Below are 23285 nucleotides of genomic sequence, written 5' to 3' on the forward strand. Positions count from 1 at the left end.
TCACAGTTCTGTAAAGAAAGAGAGATTCTCCCTATCATTGGAGCAAGCTTTGCAAATCTTTCAACAAGGATAATGACTGAATTTAAACTATGCCCAATGTATGAGGTGATGAACGATTCTGGTTCCTCATTTAAATAGGTAGTGTAGGGCTCACAGCAAATTTAAATCTTTATTATAGGGCTCACTTGGAGTCATGGCGAGTAACAGAAATTAAGAAGAAAAAAAATTGGATACTGTCCAACATGATTTCTGATTCTGTCCTACAACCTGACATGATTGTTTAATTATGTGAGAGAATGGAGTTTATGGTTGTGGAAACTGGTAGACTAGAGATGTAAACCCTTTCAAATATAATTCAATCATCTGTTGTGGTTCGTACATAAAACATGTGTTGTGCGTAAAAAGCTATTCTTATTTTCGCTGTGCAAAATCTATACCATCATGTGTATACATACTGGTTCTCAGTGGTTTATGTATCATCAACAGTACGTGTTATGGCAATGTCCTATCTACATGATTGTTGAACGAAAATTAGGTTGCGGTCAAGTGTAGTGTTCAATTTCACCGACAGGTGGTGCGACATCAGCAACAGGAATCCATCGACAACAAACTGAGCCATGCTAGTTACGTTAGCTAGCGGTAAAAAAAAAATTAAAAAAAAAGAGTAGCCATAGATCAAGAATCAGACCGAACAAAAAAAATCAGAGTGTGATGAATAGCCAAGTATATATTCAATAATTAATAAAAGTTCGAGCGAGACAACTTCAGAAACATCTGGACTATTTTGAGGATTGATTACAGTGTTTGATTCAAACGAGGTAAGTTGTAAAATGGCGGATACGATTCTGGCAGTTTGTCGTTTTATCCAGCGAGCTAACGGTAGCTAGCTGTGTTGCTATTAATGTTGAATACACTAGCACGTTACTATGTAGGACAACTCATGTTAGCTAGCTACAATAAGGAACTTGGATTCGGAGTAGCGGTTAAATCGCAAATTAGCCGTGTCGTGTTAACTCAGCTTTCATCAAACCATATAGACGTTTCACTTGACTAGGACAAGGATAAATACATTTGCTGTGAAGTTAACTATTAATGTTAGTACGCTAACAGTAGTAACAACACGGTAACGTTTGCTAACCTAGCTAGGTTATGTTGCTCTTCTACGATTGTGTGTAGCTACTTTGCCTGATTTTGAGTCGGAATCGTTACCTAATCGTCTTGCTCACCAAAAACCCATAATGAGTGTTTGTTTATCTAACGTCAACCATTACCTAGTTAGATAGCCAGCTAGATAATAATGATAGTTAGCCAGCTAACGTTAGCTAGCTGCTGGCAAAGATGGAGGACGTCGAACATTGTTTACACGGAAGCTAGCTAGGTAGCTTGTTGTTGGGAGTAGCTAGGTAGATATTGGAAATCTGGCTAGCTAGTATGACAACAAATAAATGTTCGTACTTGTTGGGTAGTTTCTTTTAACTATTAACTTAGTTACATTTACTGTTGCCATTGCAGTTCTGACAACATCGGAATGCTAGACTACGTTAGCTTGTGTTCGCCGACATCAACCAATGAACAAAGATGGAGTATTTTAAGATTGCTGGCCTTACATGGAGCAGGCCTCAAAATGGAGGCAAAGCCGACGTATCTAACTAGTTAGTTCGTTCATTCTTCTAATTTGCAAAGAAATTTGCTAACGCGGCTTAGCGAATGGCCTTCATCTTGAAGCATCGTTAGCTTTAATACCTGGTTAGCAAGCTACTTAGCAAAGCAACGAACTAGGCTGGCTGGCTAGCTACATCAGGGTTCCCCAAAGGGCGGGCCGAGTTGGGCCAGCTGGCGATTTTATTTGGCCCCTCAACTTTCTGAGCAAATGTGTGTGTGTGTGTGTGTGTGTGTATATATATATAAAATATAGATATATATTCGTTTTAACTAAAATACTGTAAAATCGCCAGCAAATCATCTTACATCTGTTCCCAAGTATTCCCACACAAACACCGAGGCATATGTATTGTATTCCAATGTAATCAAGGTTTGAAATTCAAATTATTTTGTCAAATATTATATCTGTTTGCGCTACTTACCTTTATTTAACTAGGAAAGTCAGTTAAGAACAAATTCTTATTTTCAATGACGGCCTAGGAACAGTGGGTTAACAGCCTTGTTCAGGTGCAGAATGACAGATTTTTACCTTGTCAGCTCTGGGATTCGATCTTGCAACCTTTCTGGTTACAAGTCTAACGCTCTAACCACTAGGCTACCCGCTGCCCCAGTATACATATTACTTATAATTATGTTTCAGCGCTCTGATCAAGATAAAAAAATCAACCCGCGGATGAGTTTAATTGGGGACCCCTCCTCTAGTAGCAACTATCTAGTTATCTTAGCTAACTTTCTTATAATTGCAGCTGGCTTGCAAGTTGGTGCCCACATTTCCATTCGTCACATGCTTCGTAAACAAAAGGTGTAGGCTTACGGGCCCTTTCCAACAATGCAGAGAGAAAAATAATAATGATACCCAATGAGGAACGATAACTTGGCTATATACACAGGGTACCATTACCATGTGCAGCGGTACAAGGTCATTTAGGTAGGGGTAAAGTGACTATGCAACAGGATATAATAAGCAGCAGTGTATGTGATGAGTCAAAAATAATTGGTCTACACGGTTGAACATAAGCAGTCTAATGATGCTTTTACGCCTATGTTTAAGTTACTGCATTTGTCCATTTGAAAGTTTGAAACCTGTCCATGAAGGAAAATCTGTTCAGAGGAGGGCAGTGTGTTCCACTCAAAGTATGTACTCTGAAGGCTCTTCTATGAAACACAATAGATTTCTCAATTGAACTAACCCCTCATTTCTTTTCATATATTCTAGGTTGTATTACCCTACATTTTGGTGTATCCTGAGAAGGGGAGAAGTCCATACTTACTAGAGTGGGCCCAGAAAATGTTAAAGAAATGATAGCAGCACAGGAGTTGCACACAGAGTTTCAGTTTCCTCAGTAAGTATAACTTAGATGTGAAAAGTGTCAGCACATGTAAACGGTGAAGATGCAGTGGACATAATCAGCATTGTATTGCATAGATAGACCTTCAAACTAGTTCAGTGTGTATAATGATAATGTATTTATTTTATATAGCGCTTTTCATACAGAATCTCAGTTGCTTGAAAAAATCTAATATATAAAATATATACTGAACAAAAATATAAATGCAACATGTAAAGTGTCGGTCCCATGTTCGCAACATGTAATAATATCAACAAATTTACTGAGTTACAGTTCATAAAAGGAAATCAGTAAATTGAAATAAATTCATTAGACCCTAATCTATGGATTTCACATGACTGGCCAGTGGCACAGCAATGGGTGGGCCTAGAAAGTTATAGGCCCACCCACTTGGGAGCCAGGCCCTGAAACTGGGGAGCCAGGCCCAGCAAATCAGAAATAGTTTTACCCACAAACGGGCTTTATTACAGGCAGAAAACTCCTCCATCTGCTGTCCGGATGGCTGGTCTCAGACAATCCCGCAGGTGAAGAAGCCAGCTGTGGAGGTCCTGGGCTGTCGTGGTTACACGTGGTCTGCAGATGTAAAGCTGGTTGGATGTACTGCCAAATTCTGTAAAACAATGTTGGAGGCGGCTTATGGTAGTGAAATTAACATAAAATTCGCTGTCAACAGCTTTGGTGGGCATTCCTGCAAATGAAATGTTATTTATCACATGCACCGAATACAACCTTACCGTGAAATACTTAACCAACATTGCAGTTCAAGAAATAAGTTAAGAAAATATTTACTAAATAAACTAGTCTAAAACAAATTATAATAAAATAAAATCTAAAAGTAACACGATAAAATGATATAACAATAACGAGGCTATATACAGGGATTCAGAGGGGTTGGGTTAAATGCGGAAGACACATTTCAGTTGAAGGCATTCCGTTGGTTGTACAACGGAATGCCTTCAACTGAAATGTGTCTTCCGCATTTAACCCAACCCCTCTGAATCAGAGGTTAGGGTCCTGCCTTAATTGACATCCACGTCTTCGGCGCCCGTGGAACATGTGCCTTGCTCAGGGGCAGAACAACAGATGTTTTACCTTGTCAGCTCGGGGATTCGATCCAGGAACCTTTCGGTTACTGACCCAACGCTCTAACCACTAGGCTACCTGCGGGTACCGAGTCAATGTGCGAGGTTACAGGTTGGTTGATGTCATTTGTAAAGTGACTATGCATAGATAGTAAACAGCGAATAGTGTCAATATAAATAGCCATTTGATTAATTGTTCAGCTGTCTTATGGCTTGGGGGGTAGAAGCTGTTAAGGTGCCTTTTGGTCCTAGACTTGGCGCTCCAGTACCTCTTGCCGTGCGGTAGCAGAGAGAACAGTCTATGACTTGGGTGACTGGAATCTTTGACAATTTTTTGGGCCTTCCTCTGGCACTGCCTAGTATATAGGTCCTGGATGTCAGGAAGCTTGGCCCCTTGTGATGTCCACTACCCTCTGTAGCGCCTTGCGGTCAAATGCAGAACAGTTGCCAACCAGGCAGTAATGCAACCGGTCAGGATGCTCTCGATAGTGCAGCTGTATAACTTTTTGAGGATCTAGGGACCCATGCCACATCTTTACAGTCTCCTGAGGGGGAAAAGGTGTTGTCATGCCCTCTTCACAACTGTCTTCATGTGTTGGTACCATGATAGTTTGTTGGTGATGTGGACACCAAGGAACTTGAAGCTCTCAATCTGCTCCACTTCAGCCCCATTGATGTTAATGGGGATCTGTTTGGCCCTGGTCTCTGACCTCCTCCCTATAGGCTGTCTCATCATTGTCGGTGATCAGGCCTGCCACTGTTGTGTCATCAGCAAACTTAATGATGGTGTTGGAGTTGTGCTTGGCCATGAAGTCGTGGGTGTACAGGAGGGGACTGAGCACGCACCCCCATGGGGCCCCAATGTTGAGGATCATCATGGCGGATGTGTTGTTACCTACCCTTACCACCTGGGGTGGCCTGTCAGGAAGTCCAGAATCCAGTTGCAGAGGGAGGTGTTTAGTCCCAGGGTCCTTTGCTTAGTAATGAGCTTTGTGGGTACTATGGTGTTGAGCGCTGAGCTGTATTCAATGAACAGCATTCTCACGTAGTTCATTTTGTACAGGTGGGGAAGGGTAGTGTGGAGTGTGATTTAGATTGTCATCTGTGGATCTGTTGGGGGCGGTATGCGAACTGGACTGGGTTTTGAATTTCCGGCATGGTGGTGTTGATGTGAGCCATGGCCAGCCTTTCAAAGCACTTCATGGCTACCGACGTGAGTGCTACGGGGCGATAATCATTTAGGCCGGTTACCTTCGCTTTATTGGGCACAGGGACTATGGTGGTCTGTTTGAAACATGTAGATATTACAGACCCGGTCAGGGAGAGGTTGAAAAAGTCAGTGAAGACACTTTCCAGTTGGTCCGCGCATGCTTTTGAGTACACGTCCTGATAATCCGTCTGGCCCCACAGCTTTTTGAATGTTGACCTGTTTATTAAAGGTCTTGCACACATCGGCTATGGAGAGTGTTATCACACTGTCGTTCGGAACAGCTGGTGCTCTCATGCATGCTTCAGTGTTGCTTGCCTCGAAGCTGGTATAAAAGGCATTTAGCTCGTCTGGTAGGCAGCAGTCAGCATGCCAATTTCACGCTCCCTCAAAACTAGAAACATCTGTGGCGTTATGTAGTGTGACAACACAAGGTGCCCCTGTGTAATGATCATGCTGTTTAATCAGCTTCTTGATATGCCACACCTGTCAGGTGGATGGATTATCTTGACAAAGGAGAAATGCTCACTAACAGGGATGTAAACACATTTGTGCATAACATTTGAGAGAAATAAGCTTTTTGTGCACGTGGAAATTTTCTGGGGACATTTGTTTCAGCTCATGAAACACTTTACATGTTGCGTTTATATTTTTGTTCAGTGTACAATGTTTACAGAGCTGTCTGCCAAGGCTTCCTTACAGTGCCATGGCAACCACGGAACTCAATGAAAGCTTGCTAAGACCTCATTTTGGTTTCTGAACAGGGAGGCTGATACACAGTTGTCCTCTGACACAGACCTTGAGGACCCTGATGTCAAAAATGCAAAGCTTGGGAAAGGAAAGGTGAGAATTGCATCTAAAATCCTCTATCAACACAAGAAAGCCATAATAAGTTGGCTATGGCCACGTACTGTTATTCATTTGTGCACACACAATGTACACGGACACTTTACATGGTATCCTTGTCTGTTCTAGGCGGGTAAGAAGGGGAAGAAAGCCCCTGGAGAGAAGGGAAAGGGTGGGGCAGCGAAGGGTTCTGGCCTTGGCCGGGTGAATGGTCACCACCAGGAGAATGGGATGGAGAACATGACCCTGTTCGAGGTGGTGAAAATGGGGAAGAGTGCCACGCAGGTTGGTACAAACTTTTTTTATTAGACAATGTCATTCTCAAAGCATGTTGGGAATTATAGTATTTTCATATTAAAGTGATGGTGAATGGGTGTCTCTTCTTTTAGTCTGTCGTTGATGACTGGATTGAGTCTTACAAGAACGATCGAGACATTGCACTCCTGGACTTGATCAACTTCTTCATCCAGTGCTCTGGCTGTAAAGGTAGGCACCCAGGGTGGATTGAATAGAATACTAAACCCTGAGAAAGTAGTTTCTAAATAATTTTGCGTCCATTACTTTTGATTATTGAGCGAGTTAAGATTTTATGGTTATTCTGTTTTATTTTGCTACAGGTGCTGTCAGTGCAGAGATGTTCAGGCACATGCAAAACTCTGAAATAATCAGGAAGATGACTGAGGAGTTTGACGAGGTACTGTCTGATGGTACACTTACTGTACGTCGTTATTTATGCCTCTGTCTATAGGGTCAATCTACACGTTATTCTCTATTTCTCTCTCTCTCTGTGTGATCATATAGGACAGCGGGGACTACCCGTTAACCATGGCAGGGCCACTGTGGAAGAAGTTCAAGTCGAGCTTCTGTGAGTTTATCGGGGTGCTGGTGCGGCAGTGTCAGTACAGCATCATCTATGATGAGTACATGATGGACACGGTTATCTCGCTGCTCACGGGCCTGTCTGACTCACAGGTCCGAGCCTTCAGACACACCAGCACCCTGGCAGGTCAGTACTAACACAACATAGATACTGGGCAGTTGAGGGAGGGCTGCAGTTTAAGCACTGTTAAACTACTAGCTTGATGTATGTAATGCTATCTTTTATGGGGGATATGTTGTGTGTCTATATGTAGGCCTGTTCAATATACCTTGACTTGATGGCCAGTCTCCATTAATAGTGCCTTATTAATTAGTAGATGTCACTCAAGTCAGTTGTTGTCTCTACCAGCCATGAAGTTGATGACCGCCTTGGTGAACGTGGCTCTGAACCTGAGCATCAACATGGACAACACTCAGAGGCAGTACGAGGCAGAGAGGAACAAGGTCATGGCCAAGAGGGCCAATGATAGGCTGGAGCTCCTGTTACAGAAGCGTAAAGAGGTGAGTAGGTTCCTCTTATGGTGCCTGAGCTGTTACCTGGTCCTAATAATTCTAACCTGACCATTTAAATATGTATATTTCAAAAGGAAACGGCGCATCGCTCGCTCACCAATTAAAGCATATTATTATTTTTTTACATCTAAAAGCTTGACGTTTTTGGCCTTCATTAATTGCCTTCATCCGAACCAGTTTCTGATGAAGGCCATTGATGAAGTCCTGAACGTCAGACTTTTAATAGTGAGCGAGCGATGCGCCTTTTCAATTCTGGTTTTTATTTTGTTGCTCCTCGACTCGCGTTGGTTGTGCACCCTCTTCTTTCCATTTAGAAATCTTAAAGGCATTTTTTATTTGAAATGTCTCTATTTTCAGCTTCAAGAAAATCAAGACGAAATTGAAAACATGATGAATGCGATTTTCAAAGGAGTGTTTGTTCACAGATATCGGTATGTATTGTAATTTGTCATCTTTCTACATGCAGAACAATGAATCCAATTAGAACTGTCATGGATTATGCGTTATATTTACAATCATGAATGTTATTTATGTAGTTAGGTTTTTTATTAAAGTTAGGGGGTCTAAAACGAGAACTGTGGGTGCATTCACTAGATGTCAGAGAGTTAGATCTCTCAATGTGGAAATCAACTTCTGTGGCATGGAAGGCATACAGCAGCTGAGATGTGCAGACTGGTCTTTCACTGAGCTGTTCCAAGGCTCTGTGGCGCCCTCTTGTGCTAAACAGGCAGCAACGGTTGCTAAGGCAGAACAGCTCATCATGGCACAGCATGTGCCACTGATATCTGATCTAAGTAGGCTTTTAAAACTGCCTCTGGCTGTACCACTTAAGCTTTTCTAATGAATCCTCTTTTACTGCCCTGCCATAAGGTATCAAATAATAGATGCACTATTGTAAAGTGGCTGTTCCACTGGATGTCATAAGGTGAACGCACCAATTTGTAAGTCGCTCTGGATAAGAGCGTCTGCTAAATGACTTAAATGTAAATGTAAATGTAATTTAATTGACCAGTGAGCATGATGGGTCTGTGAATAAGTCTGGACATTTCTTCTCTGTTTATCAGTGATGCTATAGCTGAAATCCGTGCAATTTGCATTGAGGAGATTGGTGTATGGATGAAGATGTACAGCGATGCTTTTCTCAATGACAGTTATCTGAAGTATGTCGGATGGACCATGCATGACAAGGTGAGCCATGCAATATGTCAAATCGCATTTGTGAGAGTGGTAAAGCGTTGCCAGTACAGTCTCTTGTATTCAAGTAAGATGTACTGTGTATTTCAGTAGTAAATCAAATAAAATTTTATTTGTCACATACACATGGTTAGTAGATGTTAATGCGAGTGTAGCGAAATGCTTGTGCTTCTAGTTCCGACAATGCAGTAATAACCAACGAGTAATCTAGCTAACAATTCCAAAACTACTACCTTATACACATAAGTGTAAAGGGATAAAGAATATGTACATAAAGATGAATGAATGAGTGATGGTACAGAGCGGCATAGGCAAGATGCAGTAGATGGTATCGAGTACAGTATATACATATGAGATGAGTATGTAAGTGGCATAGTTTAAAGTGGCTAGTGATACATGTATTACATAAAGATGTAGTAGATGATATAGAGTACAGTATATACGTATACATATGAGATAAATAATGTAGGGTATGTAAACATATTAAGTAGCATTGTTTAAAGTGGCTAGTTATATATTTTAGTAGGTTTATTATCAGGGTTGAAATGCTAGAGCAGAGGTTCCCAAACCTTTTCACTTGGGGCCCTCCTTCCAGCATTGGGGAACACCCCGCGCCCCTCTCTAAACACACGCCATGTCTATTTCTATGGGCACCAGCACTGTTCATGACACAAACTGTTCACCCCCTTCTTGTTGGTGGAGAGAATTTTGCAGATTTAAAATCTAATTTCCTGCAATTCTACATTTTTTTATGCGGAGCAAAGAAATTGTTGCAGTTTTAAAACTGCAAATGTATATATTTTGCCATGTCTAATGTATATTTGTGATATTTGAGTGACTAAACATTTACAGTAACTAAAACATTAGCTGACATGGGCTAGTTATACATGGCTCTCTAAGGTGTTAGGTTCTAAATGAACCTATTAAAACTCACGGACGATTAGTAAAGCTTAAACCAAGTTTTTTCACCCATTGTGTCATACAGCTGCATAAGACAAAATACATATTCACACAAGAACTGATATTTAACCCTTTCTCCTATGCTGAGTCTTCTACACATCTGAACAGCCAATGCATCTCTGTTGCTAGACAGAACCTTAGTGATATCTGTTCTTCCTCACTTCATCTGACCTGACTTCGGCCCCAAATTGCTCACTCCTCCCCAACTCATGGCTGTCATGTTGACTTGCACCAGACTGTGTCTCTTCTCCTCCCATATGATCCCTGATGGTTAACAATGACATTTTCAGACAGAATATAAATGTTACACATTGCCTTCTCTCCCTCAGTGACATGAGGTATATTTCATATTTTCAGAAGCCAACAGAGGTATGTAATGACTAACATGACAAGAGGAGCTGATGATGCACTACCTCATTTCGAAATTGCACCTTGTGCATTCTACTATTACAACTTTCAAGAGTCAGTTTAAAGCCGCACTGAGTTCCCGCGCCCCCCCACAGTTTGGGAACCACTGAGCTACAGCATTGAGATTTGAACGTTGTGGTTACAACATTGTCTTCCCTGTGACTGCAGCAAGGTGAAGTGCGTCTCAAGTGTCTGACTGCGCTCCAGGGCCTGTACTATAACCGGGAGCTCAACACTCGGCTGGAGCTTTTCACCAGCCGCTTCAAGGTAGGTCAGGCACTCAACCATCTCACCACTGACTGGGAAATCCTGTACATAACATACCACATCGTGGTTGGCCAGATGTTGACTTTCCTGTCATTGACAGGACCGCATTGTGTCGATGACTCTGGATAAGGAGTATGATGTTGCAGTGCAAGCCATAAAACTTCTGACTCTTGTCTTGCAGTAAGTATTCTGCAAAACATGTTAATATTGCAAATGTATTAGTGTTCAGTACTCCGTGACCCCTGACCCTCCGCTGACCCCGTTGAGACCTTAACAGCCCTGTCTCTGTTGTTGTCACATTGCAGTAGCAGTGATGAGGTCCTGACAGCAGAGGACTGTGAGAGTGTCTACCATCTGGTCTACTCTGCTCATCGACCTGTGGCTGTGGCTGCAGGAGAGTTCCTCTATAAGAAGTAGGTCTCACACCGGCTGTCGGAAGCTGAATTGTGATTAAAGCCCTATTTGGTTTGGAAATGCCTCCATGCTGAGAAATTGAAGTTAGTTTGAGAGTTATCCAGCAGCATTTAGCCTGACCTCAATGTTGTCCTGTTCTTAGGCTTTTCAGCCATCGAGGTCCAGAGGAGGAAGGGATGCCCAGGAGGGGCAGGCAGAGCGTCAACGGGAACCTCATCAAGACCACCGTCTTCTTCTTTCTGGAGAGTGAGGTGTGTTCAGGCTCCATGTAGAGTCTCTGTCTGTTTGAAGTGACCTACATGGGGCACGTGTTTCGGTTGTGAAAATCTCTGAACGTTTGCAGCTCCATGAGCACGGGGCCTACCTGGTGGACAGTCTGTGGGAGTGTGCAGGGGAGCTGCTCAAAGACTGGGAGAGCATGATCAGCCTGCTGCTGGATGAGCCCATGCCAGGGGAGGAGGGTAAGGAGGAGCACCAAGCACTTGCACACAAACACACACTGTTGTTCACACTGTCATATCTCATCAACATGTTTGTCCCTGTCCAGCCCTGACTGACCACCAGGAGACTGCTCTGATAGAGATCATGCTGTGTGCCATCCGCCAGGCCTGTGAGTGCCACCCTCCAGTGGGCAGAGGCACAGGGAAGAGGGTGAGTGCTGCTTGGCATATACCAATGTAAGCCCCTCAGTGGTCAACTCCAGTACTAGTGAGCTCTCAAGGTTCTATTCTCAGAAGCCATCTTTGAACATTCACTCCGATGACTGAGGTTATATGAAATCCTTTCATATAACATGATTGTGATGTAATTTGGCTATTCTGAAAATTATCCTAGGTCTTGACAGCGAAGGAGAAGAAAGCCCAGCTGGATGACCGGACGAGAATCACTGAGATTTTCGCTGTGGCGTTGCCTCTGTTGTTGGCTAAGGTCAGTTTTCAAGTAATCTAAACGACTGTCACTTGACAGTCTACACACAGCTGCTATATAGAACTCAGCCCCTGGGACTGCCAGATAGATGACCTCTTACTCAACCCTCAGTATCTTGTCGCTCCCCTCACCCTCTCCATCTTTTCCTCACAGTACTCTGTTGATGCTGAGAAGGTGACCAACTTACTGCAGCTGCCGCAGTTCTTTGACCTGGAAATCTACACCACTGGTCGATTGGAAAAGGTTTGTGAATTGTCTTGACATTTCTGGACCTCAACTAATCCTACCGTACCTTAGATTGTTAACGGTAAGTTATTCACACTGTCATTGCGGCCGAATGTAGTTTGAGACCTCGCATCCCTTTGCCCTCTGTTTGTGTGCAGCACTTGGAGTCGTTGCTGCGTCAGATCAGGGAGGTGGTGGAGAAGCACACAGAGACTGACGTGCTGGAGGCGTGCTCCATGACCTACCACGCTCTCTGCAACGAGGAGTTCACCATCTTCAACAGGGTGGACATTGCCAGGTCCCAGCTACTGGACGAGCTGGTGGACAAGTTCAACAGACTCCTTGAGGACTTCCTACAAGAGGTGGGCTCACATGGCTTCGTGGTTCAGGGACGGTTTGAGATCAGATTTACAACTGTTTGTCAGATTTAATGATATTTAAAGACTACAGGACACTGAACCTTCAGAGTATTTCTTGTAGGGTTTTGTAATTGTAATTTTGAAAGGTAGTACTTGTGTTCTATTGAGACTGGAATTGTACATTTGAGTGGGATTTCACTAGACAGTTATCTGTTGTTTCAGGGTGAGGAACCAGATGAGGATGATGCCTACCAGGTCCTGTCCACACTGAAGAGGATCACTGCGTTCCACAAGTAAGGCCCCGATCAAGATTTAACGACTACTGTGTAATCCAAACATTTGCCAGTGAACGGTAGATAAATCAGAACTCCTTATCTGACTAGATTGTGTTTCTCTCTCCTCTGCAGTGCGCATGACCTCTCTAAATGGGACCTGTTCACCAGCAACTATAAGCTATTAAACACAGGACTTCAGAATGGTGATATGCCTGAGCAGGTACCTAAAGCATAACCCTGTTATCCCTTTAAACTCACCTAATCTCAATTCTTTACTATCACTTACCTTGTAATACTCTCTTTCCCAGATTGTCATTCATGCGATGCAGTGCACACACTATGTCATCCTGTGGCACCTAGCCAAGGTTTCAGAGGGCAGCTCCACAAAGGTAAATACACTGTTACCAGTGACTAATGACTATCCGCTTTCTACAAATGCTAGTGACAATTATGCCTGGATAATGAATGTGGTTTACTGCTTAAATAGTGAGCACTGAATACTGAGAATATCTGTTGTGTTTCCAGGCGGACATGGTGACCCTGAGGAAGCAGATGAGGGGTTTCTGTCTGATGTGCCAGAGCTACCTCACCAGTGTCAACACCACCGTCAAAGAGCAGGTGGGTTGTCCTACATCATGTCGGATCGCTGGACTTAGACACATTTTCCCATAAGGTGTGTGTTCACTATTCAGTGAGTGCTAAAAAGTTGCTGTGCTGGCTGATTACTGTAATGCCTCGATCACACCGACAGCGTCATTGCGTAAAACGGTATGTAGCATCATCTGGATATGTGTGCAACAAAAGTTCAACATTCACCTGCTACCATTTCTGTCAAGCCGTCTACACATACAGTCTGATGCATGTGTTGAATAAATCCAACGTATGCACCACACAGAACGCACTGCAACTGCCTCTGCAACGCATTGCTGCAAGGCACACGCAGCGTTCCACTGCTGTACCAAACACAATGACGCTGTCGGTGTGATCGAGGCATAAAGCACTTAGTGTTTTCCCTTAAGTACATGGAGTAGCCAGCCAAATAGAAAAAGTAGCCAGCCAGGGAGTTCTGGGCTGGGGGGTGCAGGGGGTACATGCCCCCCTGGAATTGTATTTTTCAGAACTATCTCTACCTTCTAATGCCTTGATTCCATCTGAAATACACAGCTGAGTTATTGAATACTTTAATGACTTTACCTCCCAGATTGGTAAAAATGTGTTGTGGTATTGAGTAGAAAGACATGACTGAAAATGTATGAGTTGAGTTGGTTAGTTGTTTTGGATATCGCCTAGGCCTTTATGTTCAGGACTATTTTCTTAGTAAGATAACCTTTTTTAACATTAAACCGGTTTTCTCTTGATGAAAGTCATATTTACAGTTTTTCTGCAAGATATGAATTGCCACAATGATGTTTGTTATTCAAATTATGTATTTTATTGGCTCTGCTGCTGTGGACACTTAGGGTAAGGAAACCAACGTGTCATTTTGTAATTTGACAGTTTGGCCTGTCAGTCAATCACTGGGGGTGGGATTGTCAGGGGAGGGGGCAGGATATTTGTGAATCACGGAGTTGGTAGGGTTTCAGACCTGTCAATCAATCACCGTGGGTGGGACTTTGAGGGAAAGCGGTAGATTAGTAATCTAGTCAGAAACTAGTTTAGATTACCATTTCAATTTATTTTTTGTGGCAAAAACCAAAGAAAAAAAGTTTGTTCTGTCATGAGAAACAATATAGAATTGTGGGAAAATGGTTTTAAATGCAAATATTGTCAGGGGTTGGACCCCTGCCAGATTGTGCATTCTCACAAATACACAAGTCAGGCACCAATGAATAAACCTACAGGTATGATTGTAGAATGAAGCAGGTGTTAAATATGGGCTTTGCTACACAGAAAGCAGCAGTTGATTAGGCTACTCTATTGTCGACACTAATCAAATCAATAGGCCTGTATTAATATATTTCATAATACCATACCATGTGTCATAAAATATGCTGTTATAGCCTTCAATCTGTTTTCTTGTATCATTTGGACCAGAATGAGGCTCTCTCTCCACTACTATTGTTCCTGCAGTGAGGAGTCAACATCTTTGTCTAATTCTTTCCAAATTTATCTGCAGATAATCGCCAAAAGTGTTAGTCGTCTACCAGTATGGAAGTTAGGGAACCAAATGAATGGCTCTCTAACTGATGCGATTCGGTCTGGTGATCGACTAGGCATTCCCTAGTCACTCACCAGACATTTCTATAGAAAAGTCAATGACAAAAGCTTGCGTTCCTTTATTATAATTTTCTTTTTTTGACTTTGTGCTTAATTCAGAAGGTGCACTTGATTCAGAAACCCTCTGTGCCGGTTAGGCAAAAGGTTTCCATTCTGAACCATTTCATTTGTCTGAAGGGACAAACTCTGCCTACCCGGAAGACCATCAAGTCATCCTACTGCGCTGGCCAATCGGATAGCTCAAATCACTGTGCCAAGCAAGTACAGTTTATTTCAATTCATGCTCAGCTGTGTCTCGCAAGTGATACAACAGCTGATCTATTTTGTTTTCAAAGCTCGAGTTTTTAAATATAATATGGTCTGAGAAGAACAATATTGGCATGCCAAGCATATAGCCAATAGGCCTACTGCACAAACACCATTCCTGAAGACTGTTTTTACTAACGTTGCATTGGTTTACATGTTTTATGTTTTTATTTTATCTGAGCGGTAGATCTCTGCTTGCTTTTTGACTGCGAAAGTGATCTTGACTCAAAGGTTGGTTACCGCTGACCTGACATCTGTTCAAACAATAGCCATTTCTTCGGGAACAACCCATCACTAGACTACACTGACGAGTCATTTTAGCGGGTCACTGGCAAGTCTCGACATGGGCTTTGAATTTTTGGAAAAAACATACAAGATCTTTGGTTTACTCCTGATGTGACATATCACTACGTTGTATGATTTAAGCAAAAGGATATAGGAGATTGACTTTATTCAGTCAGTTTGACACCTTTAATAATAAACTAGTCAACACTTGTTCTTTCTGTCGTCAATCAAACCACAGTAATAGCCTATGCGTCCCGACTCTGTGGCTGTGTAGGCCTCTGAAACACGCAAAAGAAAATAAATGATTCCGCCACAAAACAATAAGTTGATTTCAACTCATCATTACATCTTACGGGACGTGTCAGTTCACTCACAGGAAACGATGAAGAAGCATCATCCTCTGAAATGAAATTTGACTGCAGCCAACCACAGCGTACATAAATAACATGGTTATCGAGAGGCAGGACAGACGGCAGACTGACAAACCAGCAGTTTCCCTGTCATCGCCCACTTTATTACTGACAGGTGTCTGTTCTATCAATAGATCACTCGAAGATGTATATCGTTCATTTTAGTGGGAGAAGGGTATACAGACTTTTCTGATTAGCGAATTGAAATGTTTGTGGAAAAAGTAGGCAGCTTACAACAAGTCTGTTATCGGCTATTTAGCCAATGGCCAGCGCTTATGGACAACACTGAGCCCTGTGTGGCAACTGTTAACGTGAAAAGGCTTTGTAACTAAATGTGATTGATTGATTGACTGTGTTCCAGGCCTTCACCATCCTGTGTGACGCCCTGATGATCTTCAGCCACCAGATTGTGTCGTCGAGCCGGGAGCAGCTGGAGGCTCTGATCTACACGCCAGACTCCACCCTGCAGGCCGAGCTGCTCAACTTCATCCTGGACCACGTCTTCATCGACCAGGACGACGACAACAACAGCACAGGTCAGACACAGTCCCCTTTCAGACAGTCACCATACAGGTCAGACACAGTCCCCTGGCAGACAGTCACCATATAGGCCAGACAGCCCCCACCCTCAGACAGTCACCATACAGGGCAGACAGTGCCCACCCTCAGACAGTCACCATACAGGCCAGACATATCCCACCCTCAGACAGTCACCGTACAGGCCAAACAGCCCACCCTCAGGCAGCACAAGTCAGACATCAACTCAGCCCACCTGGCAGCTAGTCACAACACAAGGAGACAGCTGAGAAGGGCTTTTAATGTGAACACACGTCTTAAATATGTAGTAGAACACCAGAGCTCTTTCTGAGTTGAAGCAAACACCTTATATGGAGACCTGAATGATGACATTTTGCAAGGGGTTACTTATCGCAGTTGTAAATGAGAACTTGTTCTCAACTGGCCTACCTGGTTAAATAAAGGTGAAATAAAAAAGAATTAAAAAAATGTGTGATTTTGGTTTTCTTAATTTTATCAGATGGGCAGCATGATGATGAAGCCAGTAAAATCGAGGCTTTACACAAGAGGCGGAACCTGCTGGCAGCGTACTGCAAACTGATCATTTACAATGTAGTGGAGATGAACACTGGAGCTGATATCTTCAAGCAGTACATGAGGGTATGTCTGGCCTCCTACAATATTTATCCCTAAACAAAACCATTCATGTGCTATTCCCAATCGATTACATGTGTTTTTCTCTCTAGTACTACAACGACTATGGAGATATCATCAAGGAAACGATGAGTAAAACAAGACAAATTGACAAGATCCAGTGTGCCAAGACCCTCATTCTGAGTTTGCAGCAGGTAAGAGCCTTGGAGGCATTGACGTTCATTTAAAGTATTGTCTTCATTTTGTACATTGTGAGTGTTTGGATGATCAATTTTAAAGTTGCAACACTTTTCTCTTTCAGCTTTTCAATGAGATGTTATCTGACCTCGGCTGCAACTTTGACCGCTCGTCGTCGTCCTTCTGCGGCATTAAAGAACTGGCCCGACGTTTCTCGTTGACCTTTGGCCTGGATCAGCTGAAGACCAGGGAGGCTATCGCCATGTTACACAAGTAAGCCTGCAGAAAATGTAAAACTCATCCTCTGAGTAGAAATCAATAAGCCCAAAGGTTTAACAGTTCTGTAGGCATGCTTTAATTTGAGGCTTCTCAACATCCCAGAACTGTTCAAGTATTTACAGCTCAATATTTCAATCCATTCCTTCCTAAACATGTTGTCTTGTGCTGCACTTGCTGCAGGGATGGAATCGAGTTTGCCTTCAAGGAGCCCAGTCCCCAGGGAGAGGGAAACCCTCCTCTCAACCTAGCCTTCCTGGACATTCTCAGCGAGTTCTCCTCTAAACTGCTGCGTCAGGACAAGAAGACTGTGTAAGTCAGAGGAAACTGTTCTACTTATTTTTCTGTGCAGTCAGTGACTGTCTTATCCGAAGCCAGACAGACCACAGCTATACTAGATCAGGCATAGTCATTGCGCAGCTCACGAGCCACATGCGACTTAATTGGCGGCTTGTGGCAATAATGTAAAAACATTTAGTTGTTTTTTCCTCATTCAGCTGAATGTGCTGCTTAGTTCATGGAACCATGGTTACATGAATTAACTTATTAGCAACTGGGACAAACGGAGCTGTAAAATCAGTTTCTAGCGCATATTGAAATAACTTTCCAATACTTTTATGATGATCACTCCAAAGAATACTTCATTCAGACTGAAATTTGCCATTACCCGTTTTGACATATCTTCTACTATAACTTTTATTGAGATAATAGCGATAAGGTCAGATTCTAAAGATTCACCAATTGTCCTAAAATAGAGAATCAGATAATCAAATGGCTTGATGGTCCATGTTAATAGTATCTTAAATATCATGTATAAATCTATTTAATATCAAGTATGAATCAATTTGACTTTGGAACCTCCCAACCCCCATCCTCCGATTTTGTTTTACAAGAGTGGCTCCCTCTGAGATATTGGTGACTACCACTGCACTAGATGATGGATGTTGAGTTGTGGTCCTCTGTTCCCTGCAGTCACCTCTACCTGGAGCGGTTTATGACCTTCCAGATGGCCTTGCAGCGAGAGGACTGCTGGCTGCCCCTCATCTCCTACAGGAACTCCCTGCAGGCCGGAGGGGACGACGACACCATGTCTGTCATCAGCGGCTACAGCAGCCGAGGTTCCAGCATCAGGAGCAAGAAGGCTAAGCCAGCCAGCACCGGGAAGAGGAAACTGCCTGAAGGTGAGGGTCCGACACAGAGCCACAGCACAGGCAACATACTATGACACACAGGCATTTAAACCTGAAAGCTCAATGTTTAGTGATATGAAATACACAACTTGTGTTCCTGAATCTGGCACCTGCAGCACAATGTCAGATCATTGATCAGGGACAAACAGATGCTAAAAGCCTGTCCAAGCAATACAATAAATCTAGCCAAATGATCAATTAGATTTTCACTTGGGAATAACTTGTTGAATGGAAATTAGATATTTATGAATTGAGGCGAGTGTTTGCTAGACGTTATGAGATGTTGGCATTATAAAAAGCCAGTCCATTAAGATGGGGATCATCAACTAGATTCAGCCGCGGGGCGATTATTAATATTATTTTTTCTGAGCGGATGGTCAGGGGCAGGAACATAATTACAAATAATTTGTTGGCAGCAAATTGACCGCAAGAAGCCCAAACAGATCTACATTTGTATACAATCACGTTTCTCTCTATTATGAATGGGAATACTTGGGAACAGATATCTTAAATTAAGATCACTTGGAGCTGATTTCCTAGTGTTTTTAGTCTGTCCAACAACAAAAATATATATTTTGCTCAGAAAACTTGGGGTGGCCAAATAAAACCACCCACGAGCCAAATATGTCTCTAAGATGTCTCGATCTGAGCAGTGAGTAGTCCGCCCGCTGTATAACAACCTCATTAAACCCTATGAAAACCTTGCTATTGCAACAGAGGAGAGTAGCAGCTGCAGCACAGACGCTGTGTGGATGAACCGGGAGCAGAATGTGCAAACGCCAGTGATGATGCCCTCACCGCATCTCAGCTCCACTGTGCTGAGGGACCCCAAGAAAATGAGGCCGGAGGAGAGTTACATGGGCGTCTACAGCATAACATCCGAGCAGCAGCAACAACCGCTGCCCCCCCAGCAGCAGCACCATCAGACCCCCATGGACTACAAGTACGGAACACCTTTCTATGGCTCAACACCTTTTGATTCTCATGAGTATCTTTGGCTATTCATTGTAGGGTGTCCACTCTGTCCAGAGTGGGTGAAATGCGCTTTGATGATTACATTTCTTTTCATATGTTAGTTATAAAATACGTTTTACCAAGACATATGATTATTCATGTTCATTAGCGTTATATCCAAAAACTCCGATTTTATAACCTAATACATCTGATAATAAGCACTGAGCTCTGTTGACATAGCAGTGCAGGTTTCTCATAACAAATTTTGAGGATTTAACTTTTTGTGGTCGTCGTCTTCAATGTTGTTTTTCGAAGGGTCACAAAAAGCTAAATTAGCATGACACGAGCTGAATTAAATGTAAAAGGCTTTGTAAATAAATGGCTAGGTATAGGCTCAGTGCTCCGTTGACATTTCAGAGACGCTTGTTTTTGTGAGAAATCTTCTAAAATTAACAGGAATTTTTATTAATATGAAAATCGTATTCTAAAATATGAAAATACTACATGTCACATCTGAATATCGATATCCATTTTACCTCTATATTGTTTTATGTCCTACGGATTCGAGAAGAAAGATGAGGAGTTCAACGGGAAAGTGAGCCTGTCAGGTAGCCAGTAGCCTTAATTTTTGCATAGAATCCAACCTATTTTTTACGCGATGCAATTTTCCATATATTTTTTTTCTTGCTAGCTTTTTTTCCCAAAAGATGCATTTTTGATTGGACACCCTAGCCATTGTAATGTTACTTATCTACGTATGCGATGTTATGACAATTAATGATATATTCAATGAAACCGCTGAAGTTCACCTCTTGTTTGAATAAGTATGACTGTCTGTATTAATGCTTCGGTCTCTGTTTTCAGTACCCAGGTGACCTGGATGCTAGCCCAGAGACAGCAGGCAGAGGCCCGGCAGCAGCAGGAGCGAGCCAGCATGCAGTATGCCAAGATGAGAAGCCACATGCAGCATGCAATGTAAAACGGCACTTCTCTTCCAGACCACAGTGGTGTTTCAACCCCAGTGTAGTACATAGTCATTTGCTTGCCATGTGTAATGTATTTAGTTATTCATGGCCATGTCTTTGACCCTCTAGCCGCCGCAGTTCAGGACTCATGGAGGACGATGAGGAGCCAATAGTAGAAGATGTAATGATGTCATCAGAGGACCGTTTGGAAGATCTCAACGAGGGCATGGATTTCGACACTATGGATATTGATCTGGTAAAATACACTCAATGATGTTTATTTTCTCACTACTAGTGCATTTATGAATATTACTGCCTTGGTGTTTCTTCTTACTCTGCTGTTATTGTTTAGCCACCATCGAAAAATCGTAGAGAGAGATCGGAGCTGAAGCCTGACTACTTTGACCCTTCTTCCATCATGGATGATTCGGTGGGTATTGGTTTGTTATTGAGAGTAAAATGATATCTACATTGTTAAAGATAATGTATAACAAACAATATGATTTACAATAATAGTGGCCATGTTGATACCTAGTTAGTTAGTGTCTTTGGTATACATATGCTCATGGAAACGCTATACTCATATTCTTCAATTCACTTTTCCATAATATACAGCAAGTAATTTAAAAACTAAAATGGATTTTCCTTCCTTTTAGGTCCTCAATGTTTCAATGTTCTAAGCTGATCTGCATGAAGAGGACACTGTGTTGTCACCGAAAACCTTTTTGATGACAAGAAGTATTCTCTGTAGAGAACTGCTTTAAGATAAGCTCATGGGACTATTTGCTTGTGAGGCAGCAATGGATGCCCTTTCGACATCATGTTTGAATTTCACCTTTACTTTTGTCAATCAATGGGCAGGTTTTTGTGTCATGTAAATACGTAGTGTCTGACATACTTTTAAAAGATCAAATCTGGCATGGCATGTAGCCATATATTAAAACATATACAGTAAGAGAAAATGTGAAATGTCTTCATATTGTTGGAAGGCCTTACCGCAAATATTGTTGGAACTCCTTACTGCAAATATGAAATACCAGTCATGGTGTTTTTTTAAAGGTTAATCTGTTCTGCTTTTATAACATATAGAAGACTTTGATTTATAGATATTTTGTAATGACAATCAGATGTAAATCAGTACTTTATAATCATGTTATTACTCATAGAGAGTACAGAAATGACCTTTGTAATGGAATTTCTGGTGGGTAACAACAGATGTGGCCTGCAGTTTATTTCTTTTTTTCCAGTGTTATAGATGAGACCTCTTGATGAACTGATAATGCCCAAATGCCATTTGACCAATTGACAGGCTTAGTTTGAATTCTGATTTGCTTTTAAAGGTTTGATGATTTGAATGCTGTGTGACTTTTTGAAGAGTGGTACAAACGTATACTGTGCAGAGGGGTTGTATAAAAGAGCGGTCGAAATGTTCTCTGTTGTCTGTAAGAGAAAGCTTGTTATAGAATGTTTCTAAAACACAACATTTAAGAGTTTGGATTAGCTATCATGGTATCATAATATATTATTATATATAAGTAAATATATAATTACATATTATACAGTTATAAAAATGTGTAATATATTGTGAATCGGTGCTCATTTTATATTAGTTCAGTTTTTGTTAATTTGAAATCCAATTTAGGAAAAGGTTCAATAGAATGTAAACTGGTTTAAATTAACCTAACTAATGTGCAGTTATGTATAAGAATTTACCTTTGTATTTGTATGGTTTTGTTTGTCTTTTTTAAGGATTCTTGTTTGAATAACTTTTCTTTACCTCTATGTACATTAGGTTGGTTTGCGGTTCCCAACAAGCTTTTTTGGAGGAATACAATTGTAATCATGAATATTGTAAATTATAGTTTTATAAACAGCTTAAAACACAGCCTCCTTTTTAAAAGCAAAAATGTCACATCTAAATACGAAACTACAAACCAGAGTTTCATATTTTTCATTATTTAGATTGTAGCAAGGTTAGACAGTAAATAAATAAATAATTGAAATGCATAATTTCACTTAAATTTGATGTATGCGTCATACTGTCATTTTGATATTTTCCTTTCTGTTGTCCTTGCATTGAACTGCTGAAAGTGTGCATACGTCTGTATGTGTATGTATACACACATAGATATATATATTCAAATGTATATACATATGTGTTTTTTATTCTATTTACAAAGTGTCCACTGTACCATTTATGGTTTGTATTTATGTCTGGAGACAGTAACTTTTTGAACAAAATAAACCCCCTGCAATTGTGTGATGATTTGAGTGTTGTTATCAGTTTTTAGTAGGTCTATAGAGCTCACCAGCTTGTATTCCCAAAACCAAGAAATGAGTTACCTCTAGTTTGTTCAGCCTTCCCTATGGGAAAAAAGAACAGGGTTTTGGAATATACACAGGAAATAAAGTCTGAGGTTAACACAGGTTTAGGAGATCTTATCCGTTTTGTTCTATAAGATAATAGCACTCAACATTCACTTTAATTATGAAGCCTTTGTTGTCTCTAATAACATGATTCAAAATTCACAATTTGACATTAGCTCATGAAGATTATCTTATAGAACTAAATGTATAAGATCTCCTAAGCCTGTTTACCACAGACCTTATTTTCTGCGTTAATCTATAACCCATACAAAAAAAAAGCATACAAAAACATTTTCTCTGTAGGCTTTGTCCAAAGAACCATGGCGGAGTTAGTGCCTACAAAAAGACATTACTATTTCTCTCTTACACTTAAATTACTACGGGACGAGTGCAGTATAGTC

The 23285-nt window shown here is 41.6% G+C and overlaps 1 protein-coding gene across 2 annotated transcripts; it reads left to right on the forward strand.

Annotated features, from left to right (window-relative positions):
• The first annotated feature begins 584 nt into the window (after positions 1-584).
• LOC115135805 (cohesin subunit SA-2-like) lies at positions 585-22783 on the forward strand. Of its 2 annotated transcripts, XM_029670898.2 has the most exons (34): positions 586-818; positions 2879-3005; positions 6065-6143; positions 6276-6431; positions 6536-6632; positions 6764-6840; positions 6948-7152; positions 7375-7526; positions 7896-7969; positions 8603-8726; positions 10269-10367; positions 10468-10547; positions 10673-10780; positions 10924-11032; positions 11125-11242; positions 11329-11432; positions 11616-11708; positions 11862-11951; positions 12092-12295; positions 12515-12585; positions 12700-12787; positions 12876-12956; positions 13093-13185; positions 16147-16321; positions 16822-16961; positions 17048-17149; positions 17257-17405; positions 17592-17720; positions 18381-18589; positions 19316-19541; positions 20417-20527; positions 20647-20773; positions 20870-20947; positions 21174-22783. In XM_029670898.2, exons 2-34 carry the CDS (start codon positions 2962-2964, stop codon positions 21195-21197), a joined length of 3816 nt encoding a protein of 1271 aa, XP_029526758.1. In that variant the 5' UTR covers positions 586-818; positions 2879-2961; the 3' UTR covers positions 21198-22783. The 2 variants fall into 2 exon arrangements, with proteins under 2 accessions (XP_029526759.1, XP_029526758.1); XM_029670899.2 differs by lacking the exons at positions 20647-20773; positions 20870-20947; positions 21174-22783 and adding an exon at positions 20124-20160 and having other exon boundaries at positions 585-818; positions 20417-20486.
• The last annotated feature ends 502 nt before the right edge of the window (positions 22784-23285 follow it).

This window comes from Oncorhynchus nerka, linkage group LG10 (genome assembly GCF_034236695.1).
Source record: "Oncorhynchus nerka isolate Pitt River linkage group LG10, Oner_Uvic_2.0, whole genome shotgun sequence".
NCBI classification, from domain to species: Eukaryota; Metazoa; Chordata; class Actinopteri; order Salmoniformes; family Salmonidae; genus Oncorhynchus; species Oncorhynchus nerka.

What these genes read in the sequence shown, in the direction of transcription:
- LOC115135805 (XM_029670898.2), top strand. Translation starts at nt 2,962, where the DNA reads ATGATAGCAGCACAGGAGTTGCACACAGAGTTTCAGTTTCCTCA. An exon ending in ATGGTGATATGCCTGAGCAG is followed by an intron (nt 12,788 to 12,875) that starts GTACCTAAAGCA and finishes TCTCTTTCCCAG; the next exon opens with ATTGTCATTCATGCGATGCA. An exon ending in TCATTCTGAGTTTGCAGCAG is followed by an intron (nt 17,150 to 17,256) that starts GTAAGAGCCTTG and finishes TTTCTCTTTCAG; the next exon opens with CTTTTCAATGAGATGTTATC.